At 51.9% G+C, this 14,302-nt stretch overlaps 1 protein-coding gene across 2 annotated transcripts in view; it reads left to right on the top strand.

The window, feature by feature from the left end:
- The window catches only part of Ano1 (anoctamin 1), a 151,111-nt gene that overhangs the window by 44,976 nt on the left and 91,833 nt on the right, over nucleotides 1-14,302 (top strand). For both annotated transcript variants that reach the window (XM_013347975.2, XM_026781689.1), the window contains exon 2: nucleotides 12,440-12,585. In XM_013347975.2, the coding sequence (XP_013203429.2) occupies nucleotides 12,440-12,585 (146 nt within the window). The remainder of the gene's footprint in view (nucleotides 1-12,439; nucleotides 12,586-14,302) is intronic.

The raw sequence follows: 14,302 nt of genomic DNA, 5'->3' as shown, positions 1-14,302 counted from the left end.
GGCCTCCACCTAGGAGGCTTGGGCAGAAGCCATGGACAGAAGGCTGGCTCCTCCCATTGATCCCTGAATTAAGTCTCTAAAATCCCCATTTTCTTGTCTTTTAAAAGAAATTAGGAGCCAGGCCTGGTGACACCTCACCGTTCACAGCTAATCCAGAATCTGATGCAGGAAGACAGCTCTTCACAGCCAGCCTGGGCAAGTTAGTGAGAGACCACGTCTCAAAAAATAAAAAGAGTGCTAGAGGCGTAGTTCAGTGGCAGAGCACTTGCCCAGCACATACAAGGGCCCTGAGTCCATCCCCGGTACCACAAACAGAGGGAAAAACAAAACAAAACTCAACATTAGAGACACAAACTGGCAAAGGAAGGTAGATTTGTTGATAGTTTAGCCCAACCCGGGAGAGTGACACTCTCCTCTCTGATGTTCATCCTGAAGCAGGGGACAGTTTTTTTAGAAGCAGATGGACAAAAGCCAGGGAGTACACATGTGTCAATCTTCCTGTGAGACACACTGTCAGCACTACGTGGCCTCTCTCAGCCATTAAGTTCCTCTTTGACCGACACCAGGGCCTGTGCAAGTTTCCCAAGAAAGCTTTTATTCTTTGGGTCCTCAGTTTTGAGATCCCCTGTTTGGGATCTACTGTTTTGAGGCCCCTGTTTTAGTCAGCAGCCATTGCCAAGCAGTTCTCCCCCAGCAACCCGCATTATGTCCCCATACTTGCTGCCGCTGTCCCAGGTTCCACAGTGTCCATCACGGACTGCTTTTCCTTCATGTGGTTTTGGAGTTGGTTTTATTTGGCGTGACCCCCTGAGAATCTGCCTCCCCTGCAGTGTTGGGTCAGACACCCTGGCCCCCGGTCTGTGCCTCACACACAAGAGTTTAGCAAACACAGGATGTCTACTATGTGAAGGAAGGAGGTGTGTGGAGGCCTGTATGGACCCTAGCCCAGATGGCTGGGTGGCAACCGTGGCTTCCAGCAGCTTGGACCAGCAGTGGCCTGGATGTCGAGAACAGCCATGTTGAACTGAACTCAGCCCTGAGACTCACTGTGTGGGATCCCTACCTTCTCATAGCTGTCCCATATCCACTGAAATAGAAGCAAGGGTCCCAGAACCCACATACCTTGTCCAAAGTCATTCTGCACAGGGCAAGCCTGGGACGGAAAAGGCCGTGGCCAGGTCTGGAACATTCCACACCCACAGAGGAGCCTTATGTCAGCACTTAATGGTCCTCTGGCCCTACCTGTAGGCATTTGCTGAGTACCTACTATGTGCATTACAGCGCACACTTGGTCTGCTCCTCTCCTTCCCGGTGACTCAATGGAGGGGGAAGCAGCAGACACAGCAATTTATCTGTGACCTCCCACATACTGGCACGCATGGAGTTCAAACCACATCCAGGTGTAGAAGCCTGGCTTGCTGCAGTACCTGTGGCATGCCACTCCCAGGTAATTAAAAAAAAAAAAACAGAGGTCTCTCAACACAGTCTTCTATGACAGACAGCCAGCCAGATGGGGCCACTGTGTCCCAGGCCCAGATGCTGCTGCCAGCCCGACTCATGTTACAGTGATCCCAGAAAGGCACAGCCCACTTGCCCTGTGTTCCGAGGACACACAGCCAGAGAAGAGAGTTGCTGGGCACAGTGTAGGGGCAGTGGGGCTGCAGACATAAGCATGTTGTGGCTGTTCCCAGGTGCCCTCACCTTCGCCCTTGCCACAAAAGAGAAAGCTCCACCTCATATCTCTGACAGACCTTGTTTTATTTTTTGTGTGTGTGCGCACGTGTGCATATCTGTGTGTGCATATGTATGTTTATGCATATCTGTGTGTGTGTGCTCACATGTGCTACTGAATGTGAAGGACACAGGTCAACTTTGGGTGTCATTTCTCAAGAGTTGTACACCTTATGTTTTTCACACCCGTCTCTCCTTGAGACCAAGGTATTTAGGCTGGTTGGCCAGTAAGCCCAGGAGCCACCTATCTCTATCTCCTGTGGTTACAAGATCAAATCACCACACCAGTTTATTATGTGGTGCTGGGGATCAAACTGAGGTCCTCGCTTTGCCAGCCCTATAGGCAATCCTTTAGTTCATGTAAAAACAGTCTTTCCCCTATTTCTCCCTGACCCCTGTACTATGGGCCTATGAAGTTTCCTTGGCAGCAAGGCAGCATGGGAAACCCTTACAGGCTGCACAACTCTTAGATGGTGTCTGTCTGCTCTGCACTGATGTCAGCACTGCAGGGAGGGGTGCTGTGTGGCTAGCTCACTGTGGTCCTGGGTTCTGGATTCTTGAAAAGTTGCTTAGCAACAGCTGGCAGAGGTGGGCACAACATAGCTAGCTTGTTCACCTGGTCCCCACTGCCTTGGCCCTGACAATCCCCACAGCCTTGGCACCCATCTCCTTAGTCCCTACCACTCTGGCCTACAGTGTCCTGGTCCCCAGTGCCTTGGTTCCTACTGCCCTGATCCCCAGTGCCTTGTTCCACACTGCCCTGGTCCCCAGTGCCTTGCTTCCTACTGCCCTGATCCCTAATGCCTTGTTCCACACTGCCCTGGTCCCCAGTGCCTTGGTCCCCACTGCCTTGGTCCCCACTGCCCTGGTTCACACTGCCCTGGTTCATACCGCCCTGGCCCACTCCTCCATGGTCTACACACACTGTCTTGGTGTACACTAGTCTCCATAATTCCACTTACCCTGTGCACTTGCCTCCTCCAGGTCTTGCCCCCACAAAGCATGGTGTCTGAATACCCATTTTCCTGGTTCCCAATGACACTTCAGGGCTCCCGCTTCAAGCTTTTGGCACCGTGGTGACCTTTCCTTCTCTTGCCTGCACAGTCTTCAGTCTTCTTTGGTCTTGCAGCTGCTTGGGCCCATGTGGGCTCCCTGGAGCCATCTCTTCCTCTGTCTGCAGAGGAAGGCTGCAGATAGTAAGGTTTAGTAGGTGCACTGACTGGCCCCTAGGAGGACCACACTTCCTCCCTCAGAAAGAGCAGGCCATTTGCTCTAGGGCTAGGGAAGGCCACTGGGCTGGCTGACCATGGGCCGGATATGGCAACTGCCACCAGCAGCCTCCACGGCTCTCAGCACCATCTGAAAATGTCAAGACAACAAACTGTCCTGTCTTGGAGCTGTCAAGTGTCCTGTAGACAGATGGCATTTAGCAGCCGGTTTTTCTCCATCCTTTGCTTGTTTTCCTTTAAGAGAGAGTCTCAGTAAGTTGCCCAGGCTAGCCTCTAACTCACTGTGTAGCACAGGCAGGCCTAATGCTCTCCACTCTCCTGCTTCAGCACTTGAGAATGAGGTCTCTGGTCAATGTGGCATACGGCTTCCTTCCCACAGACATTTTACACCACATTAGTGAGAGACTGCTGGAACCTGAGCATAGGTTCCATGGAAGAGGATAAAGGACCTTGCTCTCCTGAACCTGAGGGAATACTGGCAGGCTGGCTGGCAATAAGTCTCGGGCTCAAAGGAGGGGCTCCACATGGTACAGGGCTCCCCGTGGTGCAGTGGGACAGAAGCCTCAGACATGAGGTTGGAGGGGAGTTATGTGGCTTCTCGGGTTCATTTATGAAGTGAATCAGATTTTGGCTTTTAGGCTTGAGTCCCTGGAATGAGTATATAAATGGGGCGGGGCGGGGGGGAGAAAGAAAGAGTTAGAGAGAGAGAATGAACCAGCAATCTAGCCAGTGAATAGATTTAATTAAGGCATCTGTGAGTGACAGTTGTTGACAGAACAGGTACCTCCCTCTCAGAAGCCTCTGGTTCCTTTCCCTGGGCCCACTCAGCCCTGCCTGACTCCCACCCAGGTTGAGTGGCTGAGGGAGACCTCGCAGTCCACTGGGGACAGGGAACCTATGGCAGCCCCACCCTGATGTAGAGGGGAAACAGCTGGTGCTGTGACACTGGAGCCCATGAAGGCCCCTATGTCCTGTGTGGGCCTTGCACTTCTCTCACAGGCCAGGTGTCGGCTGGGCCAATGGGTGGGCTTTGTGATCAAAGAGTGTTCTGCCCAAGGATGTCAGGATTGCTCCTGCAGACAGCCTCGAGACAAAGGCAGCTTCCTCTAAATTAGTACAACCTAGATCAAAATCTGATGATTAATAAGAGGCCCCAAACATGCCCACGGGCCATGCGATGAGGCAGTTCTGATTTCTCTCTGATGAGCAAATGGACCTCAGTCAAGTAAGTTCCCAGCAGAAACCATAGAAAGCCTAGGACCACAGAGAACAGACTAGAAAACCACACACCTACTTTCGCTTGAACAGCCAGGAAAGGCTCCCAGCTGAGGTGGTTTCTAGCCACATGTGGCCTGCAGCCCGGGAAACATGCCTTTCCTGGACTAGGAAGCTCTGAGAGTATAAGATGATGAGCAAATATCCAATCCGTAGAAAACAGAAAAGCATTCTGTTAATGAGCACTATTGAAGACAGGTTGAAATTTAATTTTTAAAAAGCTGATGGGTTGCATGCAATGCACCGTTTGTTTGACCTGGTTATTTTTATTCCCCTAATGTGTCTGCCAGAGCATGTGAAAGCTGAACAGGGGTTGCCGTGGTCCCAGAGACTGACATAGTTTGGAAAATCTGTCAAGAGAGTGAGGTTCTTGTAAGAGACTTAGAGGTTCTGATGCCCCAGTCCTGGCTGGGAAGGACTCATGGCCTTGTCAGTGGGAATGTCATCGTCACTGGGTTCTTATGTTTCTCCATCCGTGCACAGGAGCCCTTCGTCCTGCAGGGCGAGCTCAGTGTTGGTGGAAGGCCGGGAAGTTTTTACTCTTTCAGTCTGGCGTGGAAGCCTGCAAGCCATCAGTGAGGCTCTGAGGGCTCACCCAGCGGGGGTCTGGGGCACCCATGCTCTTCCTGGGCAAGGTGATGCGGTACACCCTGCTGCCCAGGTAGATCTTCTGATGCCATGTGTCACCGTGCTGTAGACCAACCTGTGATTCCCACCTCATCCGATCACGGAAGAGAGAAAGCTGGTGATTCCGGCCCTGAATCTTTCATGGCTCTTCCCTTACACGGCTCCAGGAGGGGCAGGGTGTGAATCTACTCGTAGACAGCTATAATCGGGGCAAAACCACGAGTTAATATTTGTAGAGAGCTTAGCACAGGGCCAGCTCGAATAAGACAGCTTGTTAAATAAATAAGCACAAATGGAGAAAGCGCACAGGCTGCCAAACGCCAGAGCACAGGATGCCTGTGGCTCAGGGAACAGGCCTGGTGGGGCAGCAATGAGTCCAGGCGCCTGGGAAGAGGGAGCCAGGGCTGGTGGAACTGAGCTGAGTCAGTGTCCCCAGCCCCACAAGAAAGGCTCCCGGGAGGAAGCGACAGGAGGCTGGAGAGTCCTAGCCTAGCCTGGGCACGTTTTCAAAGCAAAAATTGTGAGTTCCCAGGGATCAAAATGAGCCAGACACAAGCAGAGGCTGGACCTTCCCCTGAAATCGACCCCTCCCATAGACTCCGCAGACTCTGCTGGAAGAACACAACCCCCTTACCCTGAGCACCCAGCTTTGGCTGCATTCCTAGTAGCGGCAACCGCTGCTGGGCGCTGATGTCATGGGAGGGAAGGAAATGATTGACATCCCATCTCCTGCTGGCTCAGGGATGAATCCTTCAGCAACAGCCCCCTTTAGATCTTTATACACCCAAGTTCACTTTTAGCAGGCCATGTCATCTACTTTGTTTGGCATCTGTTTGGTCCTTCCATGAGATACCACCAGCCCTGACTCATAGGTGGCTCACTTTCCCCTTGTTCCTGTCCTTATCCTCAGGCTTCTGTGAGTCACCAGCAGTTCTTAAGGACCCCTGAGTGCCCCCACGGCTTTTGGTGCATTTATTTATATAGTACAATGGTTCTTAACCGGTAGGTCATGACCCCTTTGGGGGTTGCATATCACATATATACGTTATGATTCTTAACACTGGCAAAATTACAGTTAGAAAGTGGCAATGAAAATAATTTTATGGTTGAGGTCATCACAACATAAGGAACTACATTAAAGGATCCCAGCATTAGGAAAGTTGAGAACCTCTGGTGTGTGTGTGTGTGTGTGTGTGTGTGTGTGTGTGTGTGTGTGTGTGTGTGTCGTGGCTGATGAAGTGTTTGTGTGTTGTGGCTGATGAAGTGTGTGTGCATGTATGTGTGCGTGTGTTGTAGCTGATGAAGTGTGTGCGTGTGTGTGTCGTGGCTGATGAAGTGTGTGCATGTGTGTGTGTGCATGTGTGTGAATGCCATGTGGAGACCAGAGGACAACTTGCTGTAGTCAGTTCACTTCTCAGCAGTGTGGATCCCTGGGATTGAACTTGGGTCAGCAAGTCTAACTGCAAGCAGTTTTACCTGCTGAGCCATCCTGCTGGCCCAAAGAATTTCCTTTGGAGAAAAGAATTGTAAGGAAGATTTTCTTTTTGAGGTGCAGTGGTCTAGGTTTAGGGACGAGGGCTGGAGAAATGGCTCAGTGGTTAAGAATTCTTTTTGCTCTTGTTGCAGGCAGGAGTAGTTCTGTTCCCAGCACCCACACTAGGCAGTTCACAACTTCCTGGGATCTGATGCTCTTTTCCGGCCTCAGCGGACAGATGCACTCACGTGCACACATCCGCACATAGACACTCGCATATACATAATTAAAAATAAAATAAACCTCTAGGTTTAAGGATGTAAAGGAAATTTAACAAATTAAAGTCAAGTTGTTGTTTTGAAACAGATTCTCATGTAGACCAGGCTGCCCTCCTATTCACTGTGTATAATATAACCTTGAACCCTTGGTCCTCTGCCTCCACTTCCTGAGTGCTGGGATCACAGGATACACTGTGGAGCCTCTTTTTCTGTCTTTTTTTTTTTAATACAGTACTGGGGATGGAACTCAGGGCTTTGTGCATGCTGAGTAAGCGCTCTACCAACATAGCCTCATTCCCCAGCCCTTAGGCACCTAAGAAATGCAGAACTCTACCCAAGCACTGCTACCTGCCTGACCTCTAACACCTGCGCGCGCGTGCGCACGCGCGCGCACACACACACACACACACACACACACACACACGATTCTCAGTAGGGAGTCAGAAGACTTACTCTCCTGCCTGAACTTTAAGCTAAGTGCATTGACTCTCAGGCCAGTGACAAGTGCGGTTCACCCATCAAGGATGACCTCACCATGGCGGCCATCCTAGGAGCACCTCAAAGATGTCTGACAAATGTTGAGACAGTTGGCCGGGCGGTGGTGGCGCACGCCTTTAATCCCAGCACTCGGGAGGCAGAGGCAGGCGGATCTCTGGGAGTTCGAGACCAGCCTGGTCTACAAGAGCTAGTTCCAAGACAGGCTCCAAAACCACAGAGAAACCCTGTCTCGAAAAACCAGAAAAAAAAAAAATCTTGAGACAGTTTTAAGTTGTCACAGAGGAGGCAGCAGGAGAAGGAAGAAGATGCTACTACATTCTAGGGGTAGAGATGACTAAGGACATAAGATGGCCCTGGGGTCCAGAACAGTCCCATCCCAAATGTCATAGGAGTGTTTTTGTTACCTTTGCATCCTTGTTACTTGAGCACAGTTTGAAAGGACAGAGTGCTTGGGCTCACCACATCAGAAGTGCCCATCATGTCGAGCAGAAAGCTCATTTCACAACAGACAGGAAGCAAAGAAGGAATCTCTGAAAGGGCTAAGGCCAGGCCCAGCCCCATGGACACTCCCCTCACAACTTGCTCCCTCCCTCTAGACCCTGCCTCCTACCTCTCAAAACCTCCTAGTCATGCCATCAGGTTATGAACCCATGAAGAGACATCAGTCCACTGATTAGGTCTGAGCTGTTAGGATACAACCTTCTCTGGAGACATTTTTGTGTAACTTTTCCTGGGAAGATGTGAGCAAATGCCCATTCACCCTAGATAGAGCACTGGCTACAGACCAAGGAAACCATTCCACCGGAGTCTAGCTCAATTGACAGTAACTTGAGTGGGATAACTTAGAGGAGTATATGTGAAGAGGTACTTGTTGGAGGGAGGGAGGCTGCTTGTTTGTCCCAGCTGCACAGAACTGAAATAATCACACAGAAAACTGTATTAATTAAATCACTGCTTGGCCCATTAGCTGTAGCTTATTATTGGCTAACTCTTACATGTTAATTTAACCCATTTCTATTAACCTGTGTATGGCCACGTAACTGTGGCTTACTGGCTAAAGTTGCAGCGTCTGTCCATGGCGGGGCTACATGGCATCTCTCTAACTTTGCCTTTTTCCTCCTAGCCTTCAGCTTAGTTTTTCCCACCTACCTAAGTTCTGCCCTGTTATAGTTCCAAAGCTATATAATAATATTTAATAAAGTTTCTTTATTAACCAATGGTATTCAGAGCACACAGAGGGAAATCCCACATCAGGTACTTAAACAGGAGCCTGTGGCTCAAAGAAGGTTTCATCACTGAAGAACTCACCCCAGCATGAATCACAGACAACTCAGAAGAGCAGTATCCGTGGAGCTCCCTGCATGACTTGCATGAAAATATCTAAGCCAGTGGGGGAGTCTCCTTTCCCCAGCTACTGTTTTGCTTATATAACCTTTGGGAGGAGCCTTGTGAGTCCTGTAAGTTTTAGGATCTTCCTAAGTCTTGTGAGTTTCCTTTACTGAGTCTTAAGGACTGGAGAAGGAATATTTCAATTGGGAAAACACTGCTGTTTTATAACCATCTCATAGAGACACCCAAAAGTGCATTCTACCAATCTCCTGGGTGACTCTCAATTTACCACACTGCCCCTATAGAGCCATCTAGGAAGGGACCTCTGCTAGAACAGCCCCTGGCCCAGGGATCACCAGTGTCAGGATTCCAGATGACTTATTTTGCAAAGAAGGACCTGGGGCATGGTGAGGCTTGGCATTCGGTTACAGGCAGTCAGGTTCTGGTTTGGGACCAGGGTCTTTGTGACCAGGTATTGCCTCGCTCTGGCAGAAGCCCTCTTTCTGTCTGACTTTGTAAAAGCTCATTGGCTCCTCTCTCTGAGCTGCAGATGGCTTTGTGCTCAGACAGGTGGTGCAGGGCAGGGCAGAGGGCAAGAGACTCTTTCCATGTGGGCCAAGCCAAGACGAAAAGGCCATGGGAAAGGGTTCTCTCCAAGCCTTGCACACTTCTTCACTTCCTGCTCCCCCCTCCACACACACACACATACACACATACACACACACACGACAGAAATGTCAGCAAAGACACAGGCGTCTGTTAGCTCCTGGCATCAAACACCAGTCTAGGGTGATTTGAGAAGGCAAGATGTACATCGAGGGCCGGAACTTCTCAGCATAAAGAGCACCCTGTGGCCTTCCAGCAAGGCTGTGTTAACTAATTAATGAGGATTAGTCTTGATGACAGAAGCTGGCCCTTGGGGTATGGTGTGATGAAAACCACTGTGTTCGTCAATGGACAAGGCTCATTTCCACTCAACCACTCTGAGGGGAAATAGTCCCCAACAATGTGGTCATTGGGACACAGAGGCAGTGAATTGGAGAAGTGACTCAGCCCAGAACAAAGGCTCCCAGAGACAGGGCTTGACTTGGGAGGAGGTGATGTCCTCTCCTTCTCCTGGAAGTGGGTTTGTGAGCTATTGGTTTAATTTTGTATTTTTTGTTGTTGATCCTCAAGATTCAAAGACCCAAGAACTGTGGGCCTGGACTGTGGGGTACAGCTACTTGTCTCATTGCACTGACAAAACACAACGTGGGGAGGAAGGTTTATCTGGCTCACAGTTTGAGGGTTCAGTTCATCGTGTGGGAAGGCACGGTGTCAGGCAAGCGTGACGATGGTCATATTCTAACCATAGTCAGGAGGCGGGGAGAATGAACACGGTGCTCATCCGGCTCTCTCATTGACTGTGGGACCCCAGCTCACAGAATGAATGGTGTCCCCCAAATTTAAAGTGGGTCTTCCCACCTCAGTTAACCCATTCTAAAAACTCCCTCACAGATATGCTCAGTGGTTTGTCCCCTAGATGATTCTAGAACCTGTCAAGCTGATGATCAACATCAGCTGGCTCAGGATTGATCCCAGCCTATTCTTTCCCCCAAGACACTCACTGGGTGATGGCCACCGACACCCCTCTGCACTCACTGGGCCATCCCTAATGCCCTCCTACACCCCCTCTGAACTTGCTGGGCCATCCCTGAACTGCACTCAGAAGCTTTGGAGGAGGGGTAACCAGAAGAAGCAAAGGTTGGAAAAGGAGAAAGTGGAGTTTTCTAAGCAAGCAGGTGTCAACTACTAGGCAAGGAGAACGGCAGAACCAGGCCAAAACCTGAAAGAACCTCAGCACAGCCTCCTCTGCTCCAGGGTAAAGCTCCCTGGGGATGAGATGGAGCTGCCACATCTAGAGATGGTCCCCCCACCTGACAACTTCCTGGGGCTTTGGGAAACAAGGTCAGGAGGGCCACTCCCACCTTGGAACCCCCTCAGGGCTAGAGGAGAAGTGCCACTTCCCAAACACATAGGGACACCAGTGCTTCTGATAATAACCAGTTAGACACAGTCATGCGTGTGCGCACACACACACACACTCATGCACACACATGCACACATGTACCCACACAGTACACACATATGTATTTACATGTGCACACACACAAGTGCATACATGCACTCTTACACATGCACACATGTACCCACACAGTACACATATGCACACACATATGTATTCACATGTGCACACACATGCATGCACACCTTATTTTTGGTATAACACTAAAGTCCCACCCAGTGCCTCACACACACTAAGCATTCTACAATTAGGTCACTTCCCTGGCCCTGACCAATTATATTTTTTTTCTCCTAAAATGAAAAAAGTATACCTTGTTGGTTTCTGGAAGCTCTCTGACACCTGAATATAAATCCAGGAGAAGGGTGTGCTCCAGTTACACAATGCCACTTGTTTATCAACACAAGTATGAAGTTACATAATCCTGTGTGTGACTGTATGTCTTTCCAGTCCAGTCCCGGCACAGCGGCACAGTGGAGGCTGGCGGGGGAGGGGAGCTGTTTGCACTGGGACTTGGCCAGGTTAAGGCATTTCTTAAATCCCACTTTAAGACCACTTGGCACCTATGGGAGTGGCTAGCTCAAGGACCCAGGAGCCCTTTCACCACTCCAAGTTCAAAGACTTGGACCTAAATGGGGGGATATGGTTGGCAGAGAAGGGGCAGTTTGGACAATGACATGATGGCAGCCACTATGGGCAAGCACACTGTGCTGCAGCCAGACAGTGTTGGTACTCGTGAAGAGGCCAGCTTGTGAGCCTGAGGTGTCGCTTGGCCCCTGGGCTGGAACTCCAGAGCCGAAGCCAAATACCACTTGTCTAGATACGGGCTGGGAATCACCAGGGTCAGTGCTGATGGGTTCTGCCGGTTACTTCCGAGGGCCTTGAATGTTCTCATGCAGTTAGCTACACAAGCTGGTGGGAATGTTAGCTATAGGACGCTGGCAGCCCACCAGACAAGGTGCTGAGTGGAAACACTGCAGACAGACAGGGTCTGGGGTCAGGGACAAAAGAGAACCTGGCTGACAGGAGGCTGGGGAGCCCAGGAGGAAAGACAGGCCATCCTCCAGGGCAGACAACAGCTGCCCTTGGAGCTGGGTCTCCTCCTCCTCTGGAAGGGAGACTTAAAGACACCTACTGTGTGCAGGGACTCTGCTAAGTCCTGGCGTGAGAGATCCGAAATCACTGGATTCTGGTCGCTCTGCAGAAGATACAACCTGCCTCAGAGGGTCAGGTCAGGTCAGGTCAGGTCAGGGTGTTCTGGAGCCTCCTTAAATTCTCTGAGAAAACAAACAAAACAAAACTCCACCAAACCACAGGGTACCATTCTCCCCTGGCATGCAGGGGTTCATTAGCTGACACCCACTCTCTCCCCTGTGGAAGGGATTGTCTAAAAACTCACAGGTGGGGGCAAGAGTCCTTGGGAGATGATGGTGGGGGAGGGGGTCTGCACCGGACAGACACCTGGGGAGGCTGGGGGCAGGAGAGGGTCCCAGGTGAGGGCGCTGTGTTTGATCTGTCACCTCCCAGAGACAGCAAAGTTAGCTCCGGGGCCTTTATTTAACGTGCAGTCTTGGGCACCTCCCCTCCGAGTAAAAAATCCTTTCCTTCCTCAAATTTAAAAAACCCATAAGACAAAAAAATAGAACAAACCCAAACAACAACGAAAAAAACTTCAATTCTAAAGGGTCTCTGACCCCGGATAAAAATAAAACTCAGAATCCTTTCTTCCTGTGTTTAAATTTTTACGGAAAATCTGACCCGCGTGGCCACCGCCCCTGCGCTTATATCTTTAAGGCGGAGCCGGCGCGCGGCCAAGTTCACGGCGCGCGGGCGCCCTCGGGACGGGCCAGGTGGCGACAGCGCCCGGGAGGTCGCGAGGGAGGAGGGAGCGGCCACGTCCCGTCCGCGCCAGGCCAGCACCGCTTCTCCGTTGCAGAGGCCACCGGGGCCGTGGATGGGGAGCGCGCGGCCACCATGAGGATCCCCGAGAAGTACTCGACGCTCCCAGCCGAGGACCGCAGCGTCCACATCGTGAACATCTGCGCCATCGAGGATCTCGGCTACCTGCCGTCCGAGGGCACGGTGAGTTTGAGTTCGGGTGCGGTCACGGGCTACCTCCCCACACCGTGCAAGACGCTGGGGGCTCCCATCAACGCACGTGCGATCCGGAAACGCGCTGCTCCCCTGACCAAGTGCGCGCGACACGCTGTACTCTGCGTGTCCTCCCACCCGCGGAACTCAGCGACCGGGGTCCTCAGAGTGTTCCTGGGATCTTTGTAGCACCTGGCCCAGGGTTTGCAGTGCCCCCGGGTCCCCGGAATACTCGGCCCGTGATCCTCAGAGTGTTCCTGGGGTCTTTGCAGTACATTGTCAGGAGTCTCCAGAGAGTCCCGAGGTCTCAAGAGTGTTTCCGAAGTCCCCGTAAGCGCTGGACCTGGGTTTTCAGAGTATCCCCGAGATCCCCAAAGTGTCTCTGAAGTCTTCGCAGCGCACTGTCTGAGATCACCAGAGTGAACACAGCGCCCAGCTTGGGGTTTGTGGTGTCCCCAGGGTGCCAAAAGTGTCTCTCGAGGTCTTTGCAGCTCCCAGGGTCCCTAGAGTGTCCCGGGGTCCCCACAGTGCCCCGGGGTCCCCACAGTGCCCAGCCTGGGCTTCCCAGTATTCTGAGCATATAGTCCAGGCCCGGGTGGGACTCTCCTTTCCAGATTCTTGGCCAGGAGCGCCCCAGGAGCATCAGGATGGGTGGGAGCAAAGGGCAGGGACCAGGTGGCCACCAGGTTGAGCAAGACCACTGCGCCGCCACCCGGTGGGGCTGAGTCCTGAGATTCCACTTGCCAGCAGCGCGAGTCATTTGGGAGGGGGGGGGGCTAACTGAGACAAGCTAGATTACCTATCTTGTCTGGGACCCAGTGCCCTAGCCATGGGCAGGGTGGAGCCAGTCACCTGGTTGGAGAACTTATCATTGTCCCTGCAGCCAGACCCAGCAGGACACAGGGATCCCTGGTGGCACGGGGTGGTGCGGTGCGGGGGTGGGGTGGTTTGCAAATTCACCCCTGATGAGTTTGATTTAAAGAACAAAGTTTCCCAGTGGGGGCGGGGCACTCTCAGAGGGAACCAAAGAGCAGAAACTTCTTTCTCCTCCTGTCTCCCCTCAAGGTCCTAAGATCCAGGGAGCATAGTTGTCCAATGTCTAGGGCAGCCTGGGGCTGTAAGAGTGGAGGGCCCAGCTTGGGGAAATGCTCTGACCTGTTGTAGCCTGGGGCTGGGAACCAGAGGGCCCAGGGTGGATGCTGTCAGAGGCCTGATTGAAACTCGGGCTGGGCAGAGCAAGCTCAGGCTGTGGACAGTCCTGGCATTCCTGAGGTGAGACAAGGGGGCTCTACTGGGTGGTACCCAGAGTTCTGGGAGTCTGGACCAGGAGCAGCTGTTGATGACAGGTACCTTCCTGTCATGTACAGGATGGGAACAGCCTTAGGAGCTCAGGGGGACATTTGAACAGAGCTGTGGGCTGGGCCTTGCTGGACCTTACTGGCCCCTGTTGGCCCCTGTTGGCCCCTGGGCACCCAGAGAGAGCTACAGACAGGGAAGGCTCCGCCCTTCCGGAGCTTAAGGAGTTCTGATGGAATGCTCTCCTGTTACCCATGATAGGAACAAAGGACAAGTGTGGACAGCACAGAGTGGGCCAACTGTGTTTCTTGTTTAACTCAAAACAAGGAGGTGGAGTTGGGGAGGGGGTGCTGTTAATACAAATCAGGAAATTAAGGCTCAGAGGGACAAGTGACTCCTTCCAAGTCACTCA

This window comes from Microtus ochrogaster, chromosome 8, assembly GCF_000317375.1.
Source record: "Microtus ochrogaster isolate Prairie Vole_2 chromosome 8, MicOch1.0, whole genome shotgun sequence".
Lineage (NCBI taxonomy): Eukaryota > Metazoa > Chordata > Mammalia > Rodentia > Cricetidae > Microtus > Microtus ochrogaster.
Note: the sequence above shows the minus strand (reverse complement) of the source record. Positions and strands in the feature narration are given on the sequence as shown.